Source organism: Apaloderma vittatum, unplaced genomic scaffold (genome assembly GCF_000703405.1).
Source record: "Apaloderma vittatum isolate BGI_N311 unplaced genomic scaffold, ASM70340v1 scaffold25504, whole genome shotgun sequence".
Lineage (NCBI taxonomy): Eukaryota > Metazoa > Chordata > Aves > Trogoniformes > Trogonidae > Apaloderma > Apaloderma vittatum.
In genome coordinates this window covers 534-24,029 of record NW_009714812.1, presented here as the reverse complement: position 1 = coordinate 24,029, position 23,496 = coordinate 534, and the positions used below count along the sequence as shown (strand labels likewise).

At 39.1% G+C, this 23,496-nt stretch overlaps 1 protein-coding gene across 1 annotated transcript; it reads right to left on the bottom strand.

Annotated features, from left to right (window-relative positions):
* Positions 1-6,686: 6,686 nt before the first annotated feature.
* On the bottom strand, positions 6,687-22,925 carry GOLGA5 (golgin A5). Its single transcript, XM_009868909.1, has 12 exons — positions 22,306-22,925; positions 19,278-19,499; positions 18,044-18,263; positions 17,347-17,470; positions 16,653-16,856; positions 15,320-15,490; positions 14,528-14,656; positions 12,924-13,022; positions 11,077-11,302; positions 9,779-9,884; positions 8,681-8,744; positions 6,687-7,021 (listed from the first exon to the last, which is right to left on the bottom strand). The coding sequence occupies exons 1-12, from the start codon at positions 22,868-22,870 to the stop codon at positions 6,941-6,943; spliced, it is 2,211 nt and encodes a 736-aa protein (XP_009867211.1). The 5' UTR covers positions 22,871-22,925; the 3' UTR covers positions 6,687-6,940.
* Positions 22,926-23,496: the final 571 nt, after the last annotated feature.

The window sequence follows — 23,496 nt, the reverse complement described above, 5'->3', positions numbered from 1 at the left end:
CAGTAGATCCACTTTATTCCTGCTTAAGTACGTTTCCCTAGGACTCGGCACACCCTCACTTAAGAAAGCCCACCAGCAGGGATGTCTTAGCACTGCGGTTTCACTGTAACCCAGAAGACTGCAGCTGCAGAGGAGGTGGCAGCTGTAGGATGGACCTGACGCCCAGCATCCTGGCCACTGCTGCCTTGGCTGCCCCTCAGGACACAAAAAGTTGGGTCTTATCTTGTTAATAGTCTGTCACAGCTCAAATCAAACAAGGCTGTCTTTATTCTCTGACAAACTGTAGTTTCCAGACCATAAGAAATCATTGAATCATTACACCAGCTCAATGGGGAGAAAACAACATACCCAAGCCTAACCTTGGCACTCAGGTGAAATTACGCGACATGAGATTTCTTTTCAAATACCATGGCGTTAGTTGCGGAAATCAAGGCAACATTTGACAGAACTTTTTCATGGTCAAGCATTAAGAAATATTTTTTCATAAACATAAATCCTTATGGAAAGGAATGTGATCCACTTGGACTAGAGACAGTAAGGACAAAATCTCAAAAGAACTCCTGCTTAGACACTCAAAAGATGTCTTTAGGTATTTGAAGTGCTAAGTAAAGCGTAGCTCAGAAACACCTTGAGTTCCAAGAGCTCCATACCTGAGGTCAGCGGGTCTTGATGTTGGCACCAGGCCCCCGGGGCTGGATTGGTACGTGTGATGGCTGGTGAGTTTCCTCTTACTGGTGCTGAGGAAGATGGAAACTCAGCTTTCACAGGTCAAGAAGGATGCTGCAAACACCATCTCATTGCTTTGCTTGAAAGAATCCAAAAGGAAAAACAGACAAGGAAACGGATACCTCCATACTGCTGCTGACCTAAAGCCATCATCAATGAAAAATGGAGCATTGCGCCTTTCTGTCATAAGGGGGAAGGCTGGAATATTGTGTGGCCTTGCAAGTAAAGGAAAAGCAATTTTTGTAAATAAAATGAGAGGAAACCAGTAAGACTTTAAGGCATGCAATTTATCTATAACTCCAGAGGCTACAGAAAGCACCAGATACTTGGAACTGCCTCATGTCACAGTTGACCTCCTTTCATAGCCTCCTCCCCACTCATCATCAAGAACTTGGCTCTGGGTATAACATTTATGCTGGGAAAATAATTTCTAAAACTGTCTTGCGATGTTTTGGGAATATCCTGAGCAGCTATTTGATTTAATCTCTTGTGTCCCCCAAACACAAGATGCTCCAGGTTTTATACTTAAAAAACCCCAAACAAACCAGCAAATACACTAACAGCTATAAGATCTAGTGAGGTGAATGCTTCTGAACAGGGGCACCATCTCATCCCACTACCTCCACAGCGCTGGAGGTGGGCAAGGCCCAGGCTGGGCCAGGCTTACTGGAGCGCGGCAGGAACAGGCTACATGGCTGGCTGGGTTTACAGCCCAGCCCAGGCTGCAAGCGCAGAGCCCCTGCCAAAGCAGCAGCTGCACTGCTTGCCTTTGTTCAAGTCTTGCGCTGCGTAATTGATCTCTCTGTGAACCCTTGGGAAGCAGCAGATGCAGGAAGTTCAAGCCAATGCTTTCAATAACCTTGGATTAATGATAAATAGTCATGTGTGATACAGGTGATCACACAGCTCTGCTTTGTGCCTGTGGAAATGTCCGTTTTGGCTACAAAGCCAGGCTCTCAGTCCTCAGACAACCTTAATTTCCATCCCTGACCCTCACAGCCAGAGGCAGGATTTCTGGTGTGTGTTCAGCCCCCACATCCAGTAGCAGAGGCAGCACCGCCTCCGGCTCCTCCACAGGCAGCACTGCTCCCCTCTCCAGCTTGGAAGCAGAACTTAGGACACCTTCCCTACCGCTATGCTGCAAAAACACCATGTGCAACAAGCCCCCACTACCCTTGTCAAGGGAAAGCTTTATGGCCACACATGTCACAGAAGAACCTGGGGAAACCAGCCTCCATAGGGCCAGGGCCGCACACCTGCAGACCAAGGTGCCTTCCCCCATTTGCGTGGCTCTCCAAAGACAAGGATGCAGATGTGGCCCTGCAAAAGCAAACCCTTCATTGCTTTTCCAAAGTAAAGGCTGTGATAGGTCATATCTGAAGAGCTTGTGGCCAGCTGAGTGTTCTGTAAAGGTCAACGTCATGGCACACTAAGTTAGCAGGGCCCAGAAGAATCAAGGCTTTCCAAAACAAAACTCAGGCTCCTTCCTTCCCTTGGGTGCATAAATGTATTTTTAGGAGATCCCACTTGGGAAGTCCCAATCTGAATATTCAGTTGGCAAGAACTGGTAGGCAAATCAAGCTGAGCTGGATTTACTGTATAGCGAAGCTTTGAACATCAACATGAACAGCTGGGAAAATACTAATTTCTGCTCTTTCTTTCATCTGCTGCATCTGTGCAACCCCCAAGCTGTCACAGTGGGAATGAAGCTTGAAGGCTCCTTCCCAGCTTGACGGGAATGCTGCACTGCAGATGGGACACTCACAGGCAGGGTCCCCTTGAGCACTTACCTGTTTGTGCAGAAAACTGGCATTTTCTGGTCTCTCATTCAGCAGAATATGTTTTCTAATTACAAATTAAACACTAATTGCAAATAATTACATTTTATTGTGACTAAGTATATTGAAGTGAATGTTTTCAACAACCTTTTTTTTTTAATAGAGCAATTTAGGACTTAATTATTTATTGAATTTGCATAGACAAATTATCTCTGTTCCAGTTTGTAGTGAGACATTAGTGTTAGGGTGGTATTTTCTTTATAAGCTTTTCAGAAAACATACCAAGTATAGTAGCACAAGATTGGAGAAAGGATTGTCTTTGACAGTGTTCCTCTTCATTATGAATGCCAAAAAAACCCTTTCACTGACTTTAACCACATCATTAGCAAAGTGTTTTAATCATCAGCCAGCAACTTTTGCTTCTTCCCTCCAAAGACAATGAAAAATTGTCTTTGTACTCCCAGCCCAAGCTTTTTGTTCTCCTTGATTCACTTACGCCTTGGATATACTCAACAGTCAATGAATCCCTCAGTTCCCTGAGCCACCTATAGTATTGGATACTTTCTCTAAACAGCTTGCACTTATTCCCGCTCGGTCCCCATGTGTTGCCTGGTCTAGCCGAGAGGTGGCGTCCCTGCAGGGAGGTTGGACTAGATGGTCTCTAAGGTCCCTTCCAGCCTAGGCCATTCTGTGATTCTATGATTCTTTGATACACCAGCTTTTAATTCAAGCAATATTGGCAGGAAGCAACATTAGGTAGGGAGAATTGAGCATATTATTCCACTATTTGTGGAATTCAGTGGTAGAGTCCAGTTCTGCCAGCAGCCCAACATCAGGTCCTGTAAGACACAGATTAAATTCATGAGTGCAGATCTGAATGGAAACTACATATCTATGAGGATTATTTATATGAGTGTATGCATATGCATGTCTGTTGAAATAATGCAGATAATTTGGGGAGCTACTATTTATCTCTCATAATTTCTGGTTTTCTGACATCTGCCTGCCTGTTTCCAAATCAAGGCTTTCTAAACATTAGTGCAAGACAGTAGCAAGAAGAAAGCAATTGAAATTCTAATAAATTCTCTGCTTTGTTAGTTAAAATTGCCTTATAGTTTAGTGGCTAAACACCTAGAAACACATTCTTACCACCAGGCTGCAGTCAGTCAGCAAAGGAGGGAAGCAAAGAAATCAAATTGCTGTGGTACAGCAACATCTGCCCAATCTATACTGTAGAGAATTTAGTAAATTAATTACTGTGCAAGTCTGATTTCCCCCTTGTTAATGTTATTTGCAATCAAGCAATAAAGTCACTTCCTTCATACAGGGTCTTGGTATACATATTGCTGACCAAGCACAGCAAATAAAGCAGAGATCAGGTATCAGCAAACCAAAGAGGCAAAGAAGAGTTTGTTGTCACACGAGGTCTTGTGGGTATCCACACAAAGCTCTCTTTTGCAGAAACCCAAATCTGTCACTGAGTACATCTACCTAACTGAACGTTACCAGGAAGACCAGCATCTGAAAGAAATAAGACTTTTCTAGGCTGCAAAGTATTCAATAAAGAGTCTTCCCCTCACTACCCACCTTCACCTCCCTCCGCAGCGTTCTCCACGAGAGCAGCTCCCACCAGAGCCTGCGGTTTGCCGGCTGTGCCCCGAGCCTGCTGCTGGCCGTCTCGAAGGGACATGTCCTCTTACTCCCTCCCAGAAAAGTGGCATAATACATTCTGTCCTCTGGGAGACAGAGATTTCTATTTTCTGTGAGCCACTATGATCATTTATTTCTGGTGCTAGGCTACAGAGCATGGAAAGACAGGCTCGGCACTTGCAAAATATTTTTAAACCCGCTAAATTGCTCTGCTGAAGTCAGGGTAGCTTAATTGCCCAGCAGTATGTTAGTCCCTCAAGAGCAGACTTGGCTCTTGGAATATCCTTCCACCACTTAAGACAGAGGCTAAGAGAAGCTTCTTGCTTGCTCCAAAGCCATCTGTTCAGTCAGGCAACCTCCTGACATGATTAGGAGCTGCTTGTCACAACGGTGTCCTTATGTCACCTCTGACCCGTAGTTGTGGCACACTTAGCAAATCTATACAGACTATGTTGGAGCCCAGCGCTGCTAGTCGCGGGCAGGAAATGTATCCTACCGTTCAACTCAGAATTTGACATTTATTCACACAGATTCCACCACACGGTCTTGTGTGTTCTTGCACAGCATCGTGTGCAGCTTATTAAAGTGAATTATGGGGCAAAAACCCAGTGTGTTTAAACAAAAACTTTAAGGGGTAGTTCTTGGCATTTCTTGTATAGCTCAGAAACAGCTTAACACCATCATAAAGGCTTTTCATACTCCTCTATGCCTCCAAAGGCAACTTTAAAGGTATTTACATAAATGGTAGCACAGCCATCAGTGTCACAGTGGCATTTGTTTCCTCGTCCCATGTTACTCCCCACACTGAAAAACCAGAAACAGCAACACAGAGGTGAAGAATGTAAGGCTGATGCTACTCTAATACCCACACTAATGACATTATTTTCGACTCCAAGACATCACAGGAGTCAACACTCTGTAAGTCCAAAGCGATCCTGGAATGCAAGGGCTTAGTTCAAAGGCTTGCAGGAATCTTCCAGCGCCTACCCCTGTAAAATTTCTAGCATAAAATCTGGAAGAGCTCAAGAAAAAAACACTCATCTACAATAAAGGGTTCTAGAAGCACTGTAGTGGCTTCAGTAAGTTCACAAAAAGAAAATAAAAAAAAATCTGTAGATTCCAAGAGGCGATCTCTACAAAGAAGGAAATGCCAGGAAAAAAAAGGAAGGAAAAAGACAAAAACATAGGGAAAATGGAAGCAAGAGTAGATGTGCAGTTAGTGGGATGTCAGCAAGGCCGTAAGGGGTGTATACCACTGAAAATATTCCCCTCAAATTGCCACAACATACTGGAATAGCCAAAGATTCAGTGTTTAGACGTTTTAAATGAAAAAAAAAAATGCATGCATACAGAAAAAAGATTGAACAAAGGCCCTTACCTGATCTGCTTCCATAGTAATCAGGTCTCCTAAGGGTTCAAAAGCAGCTTTAATATCAGAATTGAACAGAAAAAACGCCACAGGAGTTAGACAAAAGTGCAGCAAATGTGACAAGAGGGCAGGGACACAGCTTACAGTAAATGCTCTTTTATTACTTATTTCATCAAAGCATTTCAGTTTTCTTTGCAAGATCTGAATTGGAGCAGCAATACAGTCATTTGTCTACTGTAACATTTCCATAGGAGTTAGTGTGACAGACTCCACGCTCAGGATCGAACGCTTTGTGCGTTCAAGTCACATGAAAACCGAACCATATGCTTAAGCACAGGAGTGACAAATTGCTTGTAGTCATCTTTGCATTACTCAGCTTTGAGCACCACACAAGAAAAGAAGACTTTTCTTAGGGAAAGGAAGTGGCTTTTATTATTATGTACTGAGAATTCATAATTACAGAATGCCACAGTCTAAAGATGGAACTATTACAGTAGTTTTGGTTTGGTATTATGAGGAATATGTTAAATATTTAATGAGGTTTGCTTATTAGCATGTTTTGATGGAATTTGTATAGAAATAGTTTTAATTAGGTACCCAAAGCTTTAGAAAATAAATATTTTGCTGAATATAAGATCTGATTAAGACACATAGTAATGAGAGCAATATAAGAAAATGCAGTTAAAATATATAAATTTCAAGTGCAAAATGAAACACCATCATTTCTAAAGAGTTTGAACCTTCTGTCTCAAAATCATCTCTCTCTTTCTCTAATAAAGCTAAAATATCAGCCTTTAAATAGGCAGCGCCACTATTCAGCTGGTGGGGAAGATACATCTATTGCACCAGAAGTACAAAGCTAAGAAGAATGCATAATATTTTATTTTTAAACTTATTTACAAAAAAGATATTGCACCAATCCATTGTCATTTTTTCAGTTTAACATGTTAAGGAAAAGCCTATTATTTACAAAGTTAAAAACAGAAGTGCAAAAGCAGATTGAAAGAAACCAGAAAGAACAAAGTTTATTCAAATTGCTAAGTACAGTTTATTACCTGATCATAGCCCACATCCAGTATGAATTAAAATAGTTTGTATCGTATATATTTGTAATAAAGTCCTTGCATTTCCCTGTAGGTGCAACCCTTATCTTTTACAGCAACAGAATGTCTACGTAAAACGTAAAAGCTAACCATAGCTTAACTTAATAGCTTTATTTCTCCAGGAAAGGGACACTCCTTTAGGTAAATTGAAAAAGCTACATACAAGTATTTGGAAAGTAGTGATAAATCAGGCATGGTGCTTTTCATTCTTCCTAAAAACCGTAAGGAAAAGTTTGCTGATATTTCAGGACTGCTTATTCTAAAGACACCGCCTGTCCAAATTACTTTAGCACAGCATATAGTCCTGTCTCAGTCTATTTGCCACTGGGGCTGTCGTGATGCATTTCCGGGGTGTAGGTAAGTAGAACAATCATGACCCAGAGGTGAAGCAATGCCTGGGAAAAGAAAAGAAAGAATTAAGTTACCAGCACTGACAGCTATCACTCATAGCAGCAGTAAATATGAGAGCTCTCAATGAGAGCTAATAAAACCTAATTTTGCAGAAAGATTTTCATTAAATATTTTTTATATTATTCAAATACTCCTAAAGAAAAAAAAAAAAAAAAGAGTTCTTATTTGCACAATGAAATGCCAAGTCAGATTCTAAAGAAGTCATTCACAAAAACCTAAAGATTTCACACAAACATTAAAACTACAGCAGCCTGGTTTCCCACAGATTTATGTCCTCTGGCTTGTCTTCCGCCCTATGCCCCAGTAACTCCAGCTGCTCTCCCCGATATCCAGCCCCCACCCAGCACATTATGTGATCTGCCTTGAGTGACTGGTAAGCCACTGCACTCCTGTGCCAATTGGCTGATAACAGGCTGTGTAAAACAGCTCAGTTCTGCTTTCCTTACCACAGGCGCTGATTTAAGGCATTTACATGAACTTTTTAGGAATGTTAAGTCTCATGCAAATTTGGCTGAAACTATCCAATGATAACAGAAATTGCTAGGGGTGCAACTAGGGAGATAATTGACAGAATTCCTAAATAAACAATTTCCAGTTACAATAGTTGTAGTCAAGGTTCAAGCTGAAAAGTAGTAACTGCCTCTGGGTGCCCAATGTAGAGCTCCTGTCCAGCCATCACCGAGGCTCACTTCAGAGAGCAGCTTAGGTGGTAGAAATTTTCAGTGTTTTAGTACAAAGCATTTTATTTATATATTGATAAGTCTAAATCATGTACAGGAAGAAAGAGAGAGGTTAGGAATCAAACAGTCCTGTTACTTCCAGTACCTAATGGGCCGGAAGAAGCAACTGCAGGGGGAAAACTCATTTCCCTTATTCACGTGTGTCTGTCTCCTTTATATCCTGGAATAGTGACAGGTATTCTCGGAAACTCTATTCAGAAGAATCCTTATACCTTCTCAAGCAACTTTTTTTTTTTTCCTCATTTCAAACACTCAACTCGTGAATTATTTTCAAGCAGGGTAGGCTGCATATCTATCTACCTTACCACAGGTCACTTAAACTGACAGACAACTGCCCTCCAGTGGAAAACGGAGGAATTTAATTTTTATCAATTGCAAGTCTGACAATCTCACCTGGGATGGAATCAGCAACTTCCTACCATGTTTTTAAGTTTATCAAGAAAAACTTTTCTTCCTACTCTTTCAGCTAATAGAGAAGTGTGATTATGAGTCACTGAACAAAAGTGAAGTGCTAAATATTAAAAAAGCTGTAACAGATGTCACTTTCCTAAATGCAGTGCACATGAGTGCAGTAGGTTCACCCTGGCAGCAGATCAAGATTATTCTGCATTTTAGTACCAAAACTCTGCTTTTACAGTCTCTTAAACGGTAGTTTAATAAATGTCTTTAAGATTGCCATACTAAGAGCTTTGGGGAAAAACGGAAAATTGCCAAGCAGCAGGACTCCAAAATGTAAGCACTATTCAGTTCGCTTTACAAAAAAACCCCAACCAAACCATTGAGTTTTTACGAGTTAAGTATATAGCCTGAACATCAGACACCTTGCCATTTAAGAAGTATTATATAAAACTGGCCCACTGAAATCCTGCATCAAACTTCTTACCTTAAAGAAAGCTTACTCACCATATAAATGATTACAAAGACTCTCGCTATGGGATATCGCCTTAGAAAGATTCCCAGCCGAATGCTAAACAAGTACCAGAGAAAAACAAGATGCACAGGTTTAGCACTGAGCAGTAAATTCCCGTCCCTCTCATTTCAGTCACCACAAACTCCTCAGCTGATGTTATACACATGGCTTTGTTTGGCTTGAATTTTATTTCGTGTATTCAAGACATTAAACAGTGAGAAAATTCAGAATTCAGACTATAAACCACATTGTCCTAAGTTTTCCTGTCACATGCTAGGCTCAGAGTTTGTGAAAAAGAGCTACGATTCAAGAGTTGTACAGGTACTTTAAGACTCATAAATATGCTACATATTTGTAAAATTTTGTTACTTGAGAAGTTGTTGTGATCCTTTCAAAAAGATTAAAGCAACTAAATCCTGGAACTCCTTTGAAAAAAACCTCATAGATCATTACCATTCTTACATTTCATCAGATGATAAAGACATGTTAAAAATCCCCGTGTGCATATAGAAGTGAGTATGATACTGCCAAATGAAGTTTTGCATTAAAACATCACACATAACAGGTCCCAAACATGGAAATCTTTATATTCTTCACAATGAAATTAAAGCACAACGGAAGCACAGAGGACTTTCTACTAGAGTATCTTGCTTTCAAAGCATTAAGAAGTATTACCTAATTTTGTTTTTTATCGGTATTTGATTCAATTTTTTGAGTAGACTTTTGTTGGGAATGTTGACAACCTAACTGCTCAGAAAAGAAATCAATACACTCTCAGAGTGTTTATCACAGGAACAGTAAAAAAACCTCTGAAAGTAGATAGTAATGAAAAAGGTTGGGGTTTTTTGTACGAGTTTAGTGATTCTCTTGTGCAAAAATCTACAAGAGCATTTTTTAAAATAATTGACTATGATTTGCATAAGGAAAGCACAAGTCAATTAGGTCAATATTTAGTAATTTATAGCGTAGCTCAGCTTCATTATTTTTTACTTTTACCTTCATAGAAGCAACTCAGAACAGAAGGAGTGCCACTTGAAAACTGCAACAGGATTCCAGCAATTTCAAAATGTATCCCCTTTGGGCACTCTTACCTAAACTGATCGATGCTACTGGCAGCTTTGCGAACTCTCCCATACATTCCTGCCACGTTAGTATCCCCGTCGCTGAACAGGACAGGAACATTTCGCATACGAGCACCTGTTTGAAGGGAAAAAAGCAAAAGATCTCATTAGTCAAAACCAGCTAAGTTGTCGTTTAAGTAAAACAAACTGATAGTGTATAACAAAGATATATGAAAATTACATAAAAACAGCCATTAACCTGATTTGTTAGTGCCACTTTGCTCGGGGCAGAGGATTGTGTTTTGAGGGTAGGATGCTTGATAAACTCACAACTAAGGCAAATGTTTCTTCAACTTAGGATATTTTTAAAATTTATTTTAGTTCACGAGATGGGTATCTTGATATTTAAGCCTATCATGTAATAATAATTCTATTACCAGGTGTATGAAACGACGGGTTTGATACTGTCACAGTTTGTCCATTTGATTTTATTTCTCATACAGTAAATCTCAACAGTATTTCTGATACTAACTTGTATATTCCAATACTTTCTTTTTTATTTACATTTTTACTATGTACCAACTTTATTTTAAGAAGTTTCTCAGATAACGTTACCTTTGTGCAACTAAACTTAGGCTTTCTGAAGTTATTTAAAGACAAGCCAAAAGGAAATACATTTCAAATTTGCTAGTTCTCCTGCCTTATTTCTTCAAGTCTTTAATAAGCAGAGAAACAGTTTAGTTGTCATTTTCACCTCCATTGCTTTTAAAGTTACTTTCCATATATACAAAATTACAAACTTAGACATTGAAAAGTAACATCTCAAAACCAGGGATCAACTGCTGAGGTTCTCCTAGAGATACAGGATCCCTGCACAGTACAGACAAAGCAACCTCAGCAGAACCACCATATTTTAAGCTGCTTTTCAGGAAAAACAGAAAGCAAGCAGGAAAGCAATCCCAATTAGAATTGTGATCAACTCTCAAAAGGAAGTATTCCATGCTTGCTCACCTCCCAAACTGTTTTTACAAGAGAAACTTAGATCCTGCTTCTGACATTCAGTTTAAATCCCAAAAGACAGATTTATTTGCACCTGTGACACGATTTGTAAATATGATAGTTCCAACAGTGCTATAGTATTGAGGATTAGAGATGAAATTGCCTTTAAGTTTAAAGTCATTTACACACAAGAAGGAGCTTTTACTTTAACTATTTTTATGATACTGGCTGCTTTTGAACAGATCTCTGGCACAAGCTGCAAGGCATCAGGAAATACAAAAGCCTGAACTGCAGAAAGGATAGTTTTAGTGTTATATTTCTTTATTTACCTTCAGCACCGTCAATGCCTGCCATATTAATGGAAGGTCCATTACTACTGGTGCCTTGGATAGCCTTTAGCTGTTGCTCAAGTCGTTCCAGTTGATAGACAAGTGAGTTTTTCTCTGTGCTCAGGCTCTCTAACATGGTTTGCTTCTGAATCAGTGTTTCTGTCAGCTGATGAAGCCGATTTTCTAATTCTGTCTGACTACTACTACTTAGAGTCTTGTTTGTGAGCTAAAAAACAGAGGGAAAAAAAACCAGGATAAGTTCAACTCTGGTCAACTGCCACGTTACAAAACTCAAAATTTTAAGTCCTCTAAGAACCAAGTTATCCCACTGAAGAATTTTTACAGGATAATTCTATCAAAATGATCATCAATGAGCACGATAAAGAAGAGACTTAATTCTGACATTTTCTAAAACAACATTTTACAGGACAGAAGAAACTCACATGTAAAACTCTATTCCTATGTTTCTCCCCTCAAATTATATCAACATTTCTGTATAATGATGTGTTTGATCACACAAATCTATGCTATGTCACAGAGCTGAGCCTAAATGGTAGGCATGACAAGAGAAACATAATTCAGTCTGGCTACTGCACGTGCAACTTCACAAAACAAGCAAGTATGTAAAATGTTTTCAAGCAAGGAAAGAAAAACTCAGTACAAACGGCCAGAATCTGATGCCATTCTACAGGAAAGCTTGAATGAAAATGGTGAAAATGCAGAAGAATTGAGGAGCACTGAGGCAGAAAACGTGACTGCACTAGCAAATAGAAACTGTAAGGACAGCAAATGAAGACATGGATCATGCCATGCAATTTTCAGAAAATATCTAAAGCAAACTGGAATCTCCTGATCAGCCATATATGCAATAGCTCATCTGTTCACTACAGTCTTGGACCTCCATCACTTGTAGCATCATATACTACAAAGATGGAGCTTCCATGATGAAAAAAAAGAACCAGAAGGAACCAGAGGCAGTGAGACATCCAAAATACAAATTAGGTGCACACACCAGGGCAGGTGCAGGTAGTCCTAAGGCCAGAATTACCAGAACAATCATTTCCCAACAGACTCAGGACATTTGTGTCACAACACAATAATTTCCAAACCTTCTGACACTCTTACTGTACAGCTGGCCATAACTGACTTCTACAAATTTCTTTACACATAGACTACCTTTCAGATAACTTACCCAAAATGAGGCCATGCCTTTGTGCTGCCCAAGGAGACTGTAGGGGCTGACAAGTATCGGGAGATTCCAAAACGGATTAGATTGATTCAAGAAAAACAGGTCCATAAATACACTGGTGGGACTTTGTAAGTACTTAACCCTAATGTCCCTAACTCCTCTGTTGATGCGGAGTAGAAGGGAGCGAGGAAAGCAGGCAGGCTCACGTGCTGGCCTCACTGCCGCTGTCCAAGACAAAACAGCAGGCTAGAGAGATCACTGAGTGTATAGGGTCTTATTTATGCTCCTATGCCCAATTAAAAGGATCTTTGCAGAAATCATGATGACCTAATCAAGCACCACTGTCTTCTTTTTAAAAAAAACAACGAACAAACATTGATCCAGCACCATCCTGTCAGATCTAGCTGAGACAGAGGTTGGGCTCCCTCCCTACCTCCCCCCAAGCCCTGAAGACAAAAGCACAAGAATTATAAATTACTCCTTCATCGCTCCCTTCTTGTACTCCCTCCACTCAAAACTGTACTCTATATTGGAAACAGGTACACTGTAACTAGTAAAGCCTTCATGTTTCATTTGTACAATTTAATCAAATTAATAGTTCTCATCACTGTTTTCATAATTGAAGGTGATGAAGTTATTTTCTATACGCACACAGTACCTGATTTCTGAGCTTCTGAATTTCTTCCTCTCTGTCTTTTATTCTGCTCTGCAAAGTATTCTTTGTTCGATACAATTCCTCTTCAGTATAATGGAGTTCCTATGAAATGTATCACAATTACAAATAAAAGATTTTATACACCTATGTGGTTTTTACATACCTATGTGTCTTATATAAAGTTTCACAGTTGGGACACAAGAAGACAATATTCTGCAATCAAATATAAACTGAAATTTAATCTTAGTTAAGTGTCTGGCTAGGATGGAAAAAAATAAATGAGCTGAGTATCTTACTGCAAGTTATGTTACTCCCATGATTTAGTGGCTATTTTAACTCTGACTTAAAGATCTGTCAAACTTATCTTTAAAATTAGAACAGTCTTCAATTCATAGTAATACCTCAGCTGTCAACTGCTACAGAAAACAGGTAATCTTATTCTCCCTTCAAACAATCAAACAACCAGATGTTCAAAAAAAGTAACACCCTCACTCACTTTCCATCTTCAGTCTCAGAAACTTTATGGCAATAGTTACATGAATTTCCAGATAGAACAGACTGTAATTATATTATCAATGCACTCCATTGCTTTAAAAGCACACATAAACGTGTGTCAGTTTCTGTAATTAATGATAATGTCTTTTAAAAAAAAAATTCACCTGAATTTTCTATATGTAGTATTGACTTAAAATATACCCCTCAGAAGGGCAGGAGTAACAAAATACAGTCAACCATCTGCTTTGATATAATAAACATCAGCTATTCACCAAGAGCAGACCTCGACTTCTGCCTTTTAATTAGTCCAAGCTGTTAGCATCTCATTAAAATGTAATTTCTGGAAGAACAGATAATCTTATAAGATAAATTGTTCCTAGCAGATATAGTGTACTCTCCTGCTTTACTCATTATTAATTCTTACATGAGCTTTTCCTTACAGAGATTTTCTAATAGAGTGCAGAGCATTTGTCTGATTTCTACTGAATAATAAGTTTGTTCACATGAAATACAAGTTTGCCTTTTTTCCTTCTTTTTAGCCCAAAACTGCTTAAATCAATGGGAAGTTTGCTTAAAAACCTGACAAAGTTCATTAATATAATTTTATCAGCAATTTGCCTTACAGAGCAGTTTGGAAGTAACAACATTTAGATTCAGAACTAAGCGAAAAGTGAATTTAAAAAAATGTGAATTGGTATTACAGTAACATTATTATGTAGTAATCTTATGCAGTAATTGAGCAGAGAAAATTCCACAGTAACCAATTTTAGTATTTGAGTTTCTTGATATAAATAATGGCTACAAATGTTACTACATCCCTATTGTCTGACTGTTCTCTGCTAAATAAAACTAATTCTGTGCACTCCTTAGAGTGATGTTTATTCTTCTAATACACCAGCTAGATCTTCTTTAACCAGGAGTACCCAGAAGGTTCTAGGTCCATTGCCGAGTACTGGCTTCACTTTGTTTAGCCTTTTTGGGATTTCTTTGGAATGGTAGACAAAAAATAACCTAAATACTGTACAAGCTACTCTCTTATTAAGCCAAATGCTTTACTGATGGCACCACATGAGGCCTAAAATAAGACCAGTCAGCTTTCAAGAATCCCCTACCTGTTTCTGCCGTTCTACTTCAGCTTCTGCCTCTTGCTTGGCCATTTTATGTGCTGTTATTTGCTCCTGTAGGTCTTGAAGCTGCTCTCTCACTGACTCAGCTTCACTTACCTGCTGAGTTTCCATATCCTGAAACGAACAGAAATGTTACCATTTCACCGACATTCAAACAATACTGCAAACTAGAACAGGCAAGAGATTTTTTTTAAAAAGTGTTGTATCTGCAATACTGTTTCAAAGGAAAATGAAAGTGAGGGCATATTGACTAAATCACATCTGGCCATTTTACATACAACATTTTTGCTAATATAGTAAGAAAATAAATGCATTTTGTGAACACGAACAGCCTCCACTTTTTCACTTCTACTGCCTACAGGTTAGAACTGTGTAAAGCAGGCTTGCGTGTAACTGCTGGGTTGGGCCAATTATGGCAGCAGACAACTCGGATTACAGCTGCTTCACGGATCAGTAGCCCTTCCAGAAAAGGATATAGATGATCTCTACAGAAATCACCACACTTGTTCGGAAAGAAATGCTTCCCCCCAAAGCAGCACACAACAGGGAGGGAAGAGAGAAGTGGTATCTATAGAATGCTTCCGACACGACCTGAAGTCATGACAGAGGATTTGGAAAGAAATTCGGTATCAATAAGCACTTGTCTCACCTTGAGCAAACGTTGGCTTATTTTAATACTAGGTCAAAATAAACACTAGAAGCAACAGCCCTGAAGCATGTAAGACAGTGTTCTGTGTGTGGTTAAATACAAGTCCATGTGTACATAATCATAGCTACCTGCAGCTCTGTTCTCATCTGTTGTATCTGCCCCATTAGTTTCTGTATTTCTTCCCTCTGAGTGTCTCGCTCATGTCTGAGTTCTTCCAGTTCCACTGTGCTTGCAGTATTGCTATCCAGGCCTTCAATACCAGAGCCTTCTTTTAAGCTGTTTATCAACTTTTCTTTAGACTGAAATAGTAAATCAATATATTATTTATTGCAGTACCTAACAAGCGCTCAACTAAAATACACCAAAATAACTGCTCTAAAATTCAAATGTAGACATACAGTAAAAGAACTGCTTTATCTGTTCTTTTAGACAAGTTAATAATGATCCTGCACATTTTATATCTCTTCCCTGCTGATAATTATTCTGACTTCCTGTATGCCATGAGATTGGATTTACTGAAACCCTATGCTATCTGAGGAAGAGTAAAGTTTTCTCTTCAGAAGTGCCTGGAATGTAAACACGTTTGGCTCTCCAGCTACCGTAAGAGAGAAGATGGACACTAAAAGAGACTAAAGACAAAAGTGACCCCCTTTCAGTCTGTCCTTTCTCCTGCCAACAAAGCCAAATGAGAGCCAAATACAGGAATAACTCTTCTGGGAAAGAGGATGAACCATTTTATTCAGAGTCAACCTAATGTTAGCTTGACATTGACTTCTGATCTCATGTTTCTCTTATTTACCAAGATGATTTAAAATCCAATTTCCTTGGATATCAGACTAAATTAATTACTCTAAACACACACCTTTATCTTCAACATTTTGCTAACTTCCATAAACAAGACTCTAATTGATTTGGTCTGGATTTGGTATCTTTGACAACTAAGCAGCATAGAACTCACAGAAAATGCCTCATTTTGCCACTGTTTATATAATGCTGATCATCAACATCTTTCAAAATATATAAAAATATTTTCTTTGGTTTACACATTAAGTATGCATTACATGCTACGCTTTAGCCTCAAGCAGAACAGTGATATACTTGACTCAAGAACACTGGGTGTGGAACAAATTGTAGGGTGTAGATAAATAATGTACCTGCCTAAGACTGGACTCTTGGATGCAGAACACACTGACAGATGTTGCACAATAAGCACAATGGTTTGCTTGATTTTTTTCCTTAAATTTAGGACCTGAACTTCCATTTCAAGTCATTACCCAATCTGTAAAGTTAAATTTACAAAATGCAGACTCAGAGCTGCCTGTTCAGGTATCTGTGTAGATATGCTCCAAAATATATTACAGGTCACATAAAAAAACCCCACTAATTAGATTATTTGAAGAATAACACCTTAAAAAAGTTAAGCCTACAAATCAAACCGGACTCCTTTACAGAACTGCTTACTTGGAGTATGCGAGTAGCTTTCTGTTTATAGTCTGTCAGTTCTTGTTTTGCTGATTCTAGGTGGTTTTTAGTGACTTTGATTTGCTGCTGAAGCTCATCAGCTCGCCTTTTTTCATCTAGATACCTTCTTTCTGCTACAGTTATCCCTTCTGCCAGGTTCTGACGGTCTGCTTCCATTTTACTTAGACGAGCCGCAAACTCATTCTATTAGCAATAAAGAAACAACACTTTGTGTTAAAACACAGCCTCAACTTTAACCTGGAAAGGAAAAAAAAAAAGTTTAAAAGCAACTATCTGTGACAGAACACCTTGTATCTACCACCTCCAACTTAAAGAGGCATTAGTGCTATGTGGACAGAAATTCTGCTTGCTTAAGCTAATGCTAAATAATATCAGCAAGAATATGCACCAGAAATAGTGAGGTAATAACTATCTTCCTAGTATTTACATTTCTTATACAGTGAAAATTATCAGCATTAATTCTCAAAAACTTTTAATCACAAAGCTTTCAACATAACATATAGGTAGTAAACTAGCATCACAAGGATACTCAGTGCAGGACACAGCACATCCTTCCAAGCACTTAGTATCCTGAACAGGAACTGACATTGAGGGGAAGAGAGTGCTGTTGCAATCTCACAGAGTTGATCTCAAAAGCAGAGTCTGAAACTCTCCCTTACTCTTCAGGTCTAACCTGCATTTGCTTGTAACTTTCTTGCTCTCGCTTGAGTACGGAGTCTGCATCACGCAGCCTCTCTTGAAGAGTCTGAAGAGCTTGATTTTGCAAACTGCTCCCTTCACTGTGGTCTTGTATTATCCTGAAAGAGTGACACAGAAATTAATTGAAAAAGAAATCTAGTGTGATTTTCAGGTAAAAATATGACTACTTGGCTTTCAGATCAGCTTTGAAAATTAACTCAGTACATTACTGAATATGGCTGGCTCCAGGTGGGAGCCTGGAGTTAAGGACTCGCCTGTCTCCTACCTGACCTATAGTCTGGAGTATCCAATTGCCAATTCACATCCCAGTGCTGAGGTAAGTCAGAAAACCTTTCATATTTGTGGATACGCAAATGTACTTTTCAAGACAAAAAACGTTTTTCTTGAGATCTTCAGCTTCAGGCCTCTGACACAAACATAAATACTTGATTCAAAAAGGATTTCAATAACCGGGTGACAATTGCCACCATTTAATACTCATTTGCCCTGCTCCAACTGCCAGCTATGATACAGCAGGCTCAAACTCTAATCCTCCTATTTCAAATCTTGATACAAACCCTTCTCTATTTTTATTCCTACAGAGACTGAAATATCTACCTTCAACTGTCAAACCTACTACTACTTGCAGAATTAGGAAGTATGAAATTAAGAAGTATGAAATTAAGAAGTACCGTGATTTTTCACTCTGCAATGCTTCCAAAGCTTCCGTCCGAGCACTTAAGAGCTGATCAGCTTCTTGCAACCGTACTTTCAGCACAGCTAGCTGTGAATCCTTGGCACCAACAGCTTCCGTCAGATCATCAACTCGAGCTTGAAGTTCTCTAACCATCCTGTCACTCTTTGAATGGTCAACGTTCCACTTCTCCACCCTTTCCCGCGATTTGTTCAATTCTACAAAATAAGAAGTTTCTTTGAGGTACATAAAAGCACGTGTTGCACGGTCTTGTAAACGGTCAGGATGTGCACATTATATTTCTTAAAGAAAGAAATTAAACTACATTGAAGTAACACTGAAACTTTATGAGCTATCAGGAAGGAACAAATGCCAGACTAGATGTCAGAGCACAACCCATAAAATTTTGCAGGTAACCTCAAAACAAGCATTTTATTCTGTGTCACACTGCAGCTGACAAATTTTACCTGCCACACTCCACACAATGATCTACTGCTCAACACTCCTGCACAAGCAAGCCTTTGGAAACCTCTGCATAAAACACCTAATTCAACTCAATGTAACAATAAGCTCAAACTAAAACACAGGAGAAAAATACAGCACTGTTGAATAGTGCCTGAATACTTACTGAAGTATCTGGTTTTAATAAAAACACAGAAATTAAAATTCTCTGGGTCATATAGTTTGAAAAGAATGTGGTCCCTCAGTTTGCCATAAACAGCAGCAGTTTATGATTTACCATTTAAGTGGTTTTACATTCACATTTTTTGTGTTTGTCATTTCATTTGGCTTTGAAAAAGCCAGTGAAATCATACAGACCCACTAAATCTTATATTTTTACTGTCATTTTTTAGGCATCAGAGATTATAGCATACTTCCAGAAAGTACCCATATTTTTAAGTATTTAAAGGAATTTACTTATTTAAAAATCAAGTACTTTGCAATGGCCTTTAAAAAGCAGGAAAAATATTTTAATATTGCTAACATTTGTTAAAACTGTTTTAATAAGATGCAAGTATTGGAACCAATTTGACTGCATCATTTTAATCAACATTTGTGTTATCTTTGTAGCTTAACAAGCCTTTTGGTTTCCCTTGGCTCATCGTTCTGAAACCAAGAATCATTTTGCTTGGTAAGTCATACACACAAATTGATCTAGGAAGATTTTACTATAAATACAAGACACTAACATTTCAGTAAGATGTTACAGTTCCATTTCCAAACCACAGTACCTTCTTGTGTTTCTTTGGACCTCTGAATTAATGAAGCCATTTCCTGATTTAAAGACTGAACCTCACTCCGCAGCAGCTGATTCTCAAGGCGAAGATTGGAGAGCTCATGGGATTTGCAATCATCATTAGCTGCAAGGCCAGGACTAGTTACTGCATTTGGCGAGGAATCCTTCACGCCATCCCCCTGTGCTCCCAGGCCAGAATCTGAACTGTCTGGAGTTTCTGTACAGAAAAACACAAGTTAGAACTAATATGTGTGGTTGGAAGTTGTCTTGATATAAACTGCAATTCCAAGTTCTGCATCAGTGGTTAAATGTATACTGAAAAAATTAAGAAAACAAAGCCCCAAAACAAAACATCAAAATAGCTTATACTGAATTGAAATACGGAGTTACTTTTCCAAGGGGACTTGCACAAAATAGGACTATTATACAGTGTACGCGCATCATACAGCATTTTTGTTAATCCTGCAAGACAAGACATGGAAGTTATAAAAACTCTTGTAACAGTAATGTTAAATGTAGAATTTCAAAACATTAATACTTCTTTATTACTATGCTGCCCAGAGGTGTTTTCAGAATCTGAGAGAGTAACAGAAGACATTAAATATACATACCAACCAACTAGGGGAAACTTTAGTACAAGTTCATTCTGGATTTCCATTAAGATTTTTATTTCCAGGATGTAAATTTTAGTTTTAAAAATCTGTTCAGGTGACTATGATTAGTCATTTATGCATCTCAGCCACAGAGCTATAAATTTTAGTTATTTGTATGTAAAAAAGTTAAAGAATAATTTCAGTTAATACATCATCCTATTGATAATTCTGCATTAATAACTATTGCAAAATATTTTTTCAAAAGCACTTTTTTTGTGAGAAATCAAGTTGCAGTGATCTGAAGCAGGAGTGGGATCTTTCCTTTCTCTAGTGAAAAATATACACTGTCAAACTGTTAAAAGCCTTCTGCCAATACAAAATAGAAACCAAAATACAGACTTTTCTATTTTATTTTTTTTCTTCTTTAAATCTTAGAACCTCATTGAGAACAGTAAAGGAATTCCTGGCAGTATTCTGAACAACAGTCCCTTGCAGGGAAAAAGTAACCAGCAGCCTTTCCCTGTCATGCACAAATACACAGAGAGCATCCTGGATTCATACTGTGAAACTGATATATCCACTGCAACAGTCCTGATTCCAGCATGCAGAGAGCTGGAAGCTCTGCAGCAGCGCCAAGATACAACAACACAGCACACAACTAACAAACAAGCAGGTGATCCAAAAATACTACTTCTGAATTTAGTACATCCCAGATGAGTAACTTGAAAATCCAGGGGGACAGACTGCAGCTAAATCCAAGCAAGACTGCAGTTCAGCTGTCGCAACATTTTTTACTTCATCTTGTTATCACCAACTAAATCACTCCACCTTCCTTGTTACCACTGCAGCAGCCTCCATCACTATTAATTCTTACCAACACCACAGACAAGTGGCAGCAATGACAGTAACATTTCTTCTCCATTCTCCAGCCCCTATCCTATTTAAATGGTTCTAAAAAGTGTTGTTTCCTCCCTTTCCATTAACTTACAAAACATCAAAATTATCAGACAACATAACATCACTCCTTTTTCTGGAAAACTTAATAGACTAATGAAGCTAACAAAGCAATAAATTAGCCATTTACAGCACACGCTAAACTATACCTACAGCAATGTATGAAGTATAACATTAATATTTGGGTTTGTCTGTGGCTAATGTATTTAAGGTACTTCAACAGATCCTGTGCAGGACATTTAAACGGCACAGATATGTCTACACAACGAACTTTGAGACTAGCATGCTCAAGCTCTAAATTGTAATTGTGTGCTTGCACACTTGGCAGCTTCACAATGCAAACTCCACTTAAAAATCCTCAGAAGAAAATTCAACAGGCCCCACTGAGCAAAACTATTATGTTCCTTAAGCACCAATCAGTAAGGCCATACAGCCTTTTGATTACAGCCTGTAAGTCAAGTCTAACACATCTGAGTTCTTATTAGAGTTGTTATTATTAAACCTTACTGAAAAGTTACAGACCCCAGAAATATAAAATCATCCACATCTTTGGAAATGATCCCTTTTATGTCTAAAACCTTTCACCATATTAATGTAGTAAGTAAAAAATTGGCATTTATAATGCTTTACATGCTCAAAGCATGAACAAATATTAAAGTGTTCTAACTACATTATTAAGAAATAACCATTTGCTTCAATTTTATAGAGTAAACAACAGCAAAGTAGCACAGCAACAGCAAGGACTGAGTATAGACCGGACAATGTGATAGAGAACACAAGTTTCTGACATTTCTCAGCCACATTCTACTTTGCATTGACTTGAGAATAGCCCCATCTTGTTATTATCTGGCCTGGAGCCTCTTTCAGGCATCTAGATTTAGACTGCAGTAACGAACTCCTTTTGGCAAACCAGAAGGCTTTCTCTCTCTCTGTCTAGTGCTCTCATGCCTGTAGCTCTACAACAGCCTATCCACACCCAGCTTCCCACTCTGCAGGACCAGCAAGGTTGACAGTTTAACCCTCTTCCATGGTGGAACAGAGAAAACCTCCCAGGACCTCATATAGCGCACTGGGCAACAGCCAATACCACCTACCAGTCGGTGAGAGTCACTCACTTGCCTACGTGGCAACAACAGGCAAGGGCCCCTGAGCAATCAAACAAACGCAGCAGAGCCAGTGTTTCCAAGAGGGGCTGCACAGGGGCTGATGCAAGGTTAGGTCATGGTTCAGGGAAGCCAAGGCAAGCAGTAGCAAAGACGTCAGAAGATTTAGGTTTAATTATGCAGCTTGTCAAATTAGCATGGTATCCAAAATTAGCCCAGCGATGACAAACTGTGAAGGACCCTACTGTACCCCACACATTTGACATAGTATTACCACTAGATGTTTCATGAAACGACAATACATCCATTACCTAGCCTTACCCTAGACATACTCGGGGTTTAAATATCTCTAGGTTCAATACTATTTAACTACCATTGCCATGGCTCCTGGTGGAATTATCTTCAGTAGTTTTTGCACTCTGCGTACTGGTAGACACAGAACTAACACTTGAAGTCCGAGAGTGATTTTGAAGAACAGGTGCCTTGCTCTTCTCTTTTTTAGAGTCCATCCTTCCATTAGGCTCTTTCTCCGAACTGTTGAGAAAATCAAACAGTAACTCATCATCAGGTTCCGATTTTTTTCTTCTCACAAAATGTGAGGCAGCTCTGGCGGTGGAAACACTGTCTACTGAAGATGCAACCTCCGAAGATGTCCTACGTGATGGTTTAACAGTTGCTGTTCCTGCTAGGATTGTGGCTTTTTGTTGCTTAATATTATCTGCTGCGGAGGAGATGTAGGCCGCTTTGAATGGCGTCTGATATTTCAGTTCACCAGTATGCTGGCGCAATTCAGAATATCCACTGCCAGAGTCTAGATTCTTATTATCATAAACTGCACTGCTTGCTGTGTCTTTTTTGCTCAGTGCTGATGCAGCTCCTTGATCAACTCTGTTGAGTAGATCCTCTGCTTTTCCAGCGAGATCAGCAAGCCAAGACATGGTGGATATATGGAGATAAACTCTGTAAAATTAAAACTTCAGGCCCATATGCTGCAAAAGACACAGAATGATAACAAATCAGACTGGTGTTGATATGGCAAGATGTATGGGTTACCTAAACAAGTGCTTCCTTTGTCTATTAGTACTATAATTATTTTCACACATACTGAATCACAGAATGTTGGGGGTTGGAAGGGACCTCAAAAGATCATCTAGTCCAGTCTCCCACCAGAGCAGGATCACCTGCAGTAGATCACACAGGAATGCATCCAGGCAGGTTTTGAATGTCTCCAGAGAAGGAGACTCCACAACCTCCCTGGGCAGCCTGTGCCAGGGCTCCGGCACCCTCACAGCAAAACAGCTTTTCCTAATGTTTTTATGGAACCTCCTATGTTCCAGCTTGTACCCATTGCCCCTTGTCCTGTCATTGGACGCCGCTGAAAAGAGCCTGGCTCCGTCCTCCTGACACTCTCCCTTGACATATTTATAAACATTTATGAGGTCACCCCTCAGTCTCCTCTTGTCCAAGCTAAAGATACCCAGCTGCTTCAGCCTTTCCTCATAAGGCAGATGTTCCACTCCCTTCATCATCTCTGTGGCTCTGCACTGGACTCTCTCAAGCAGTT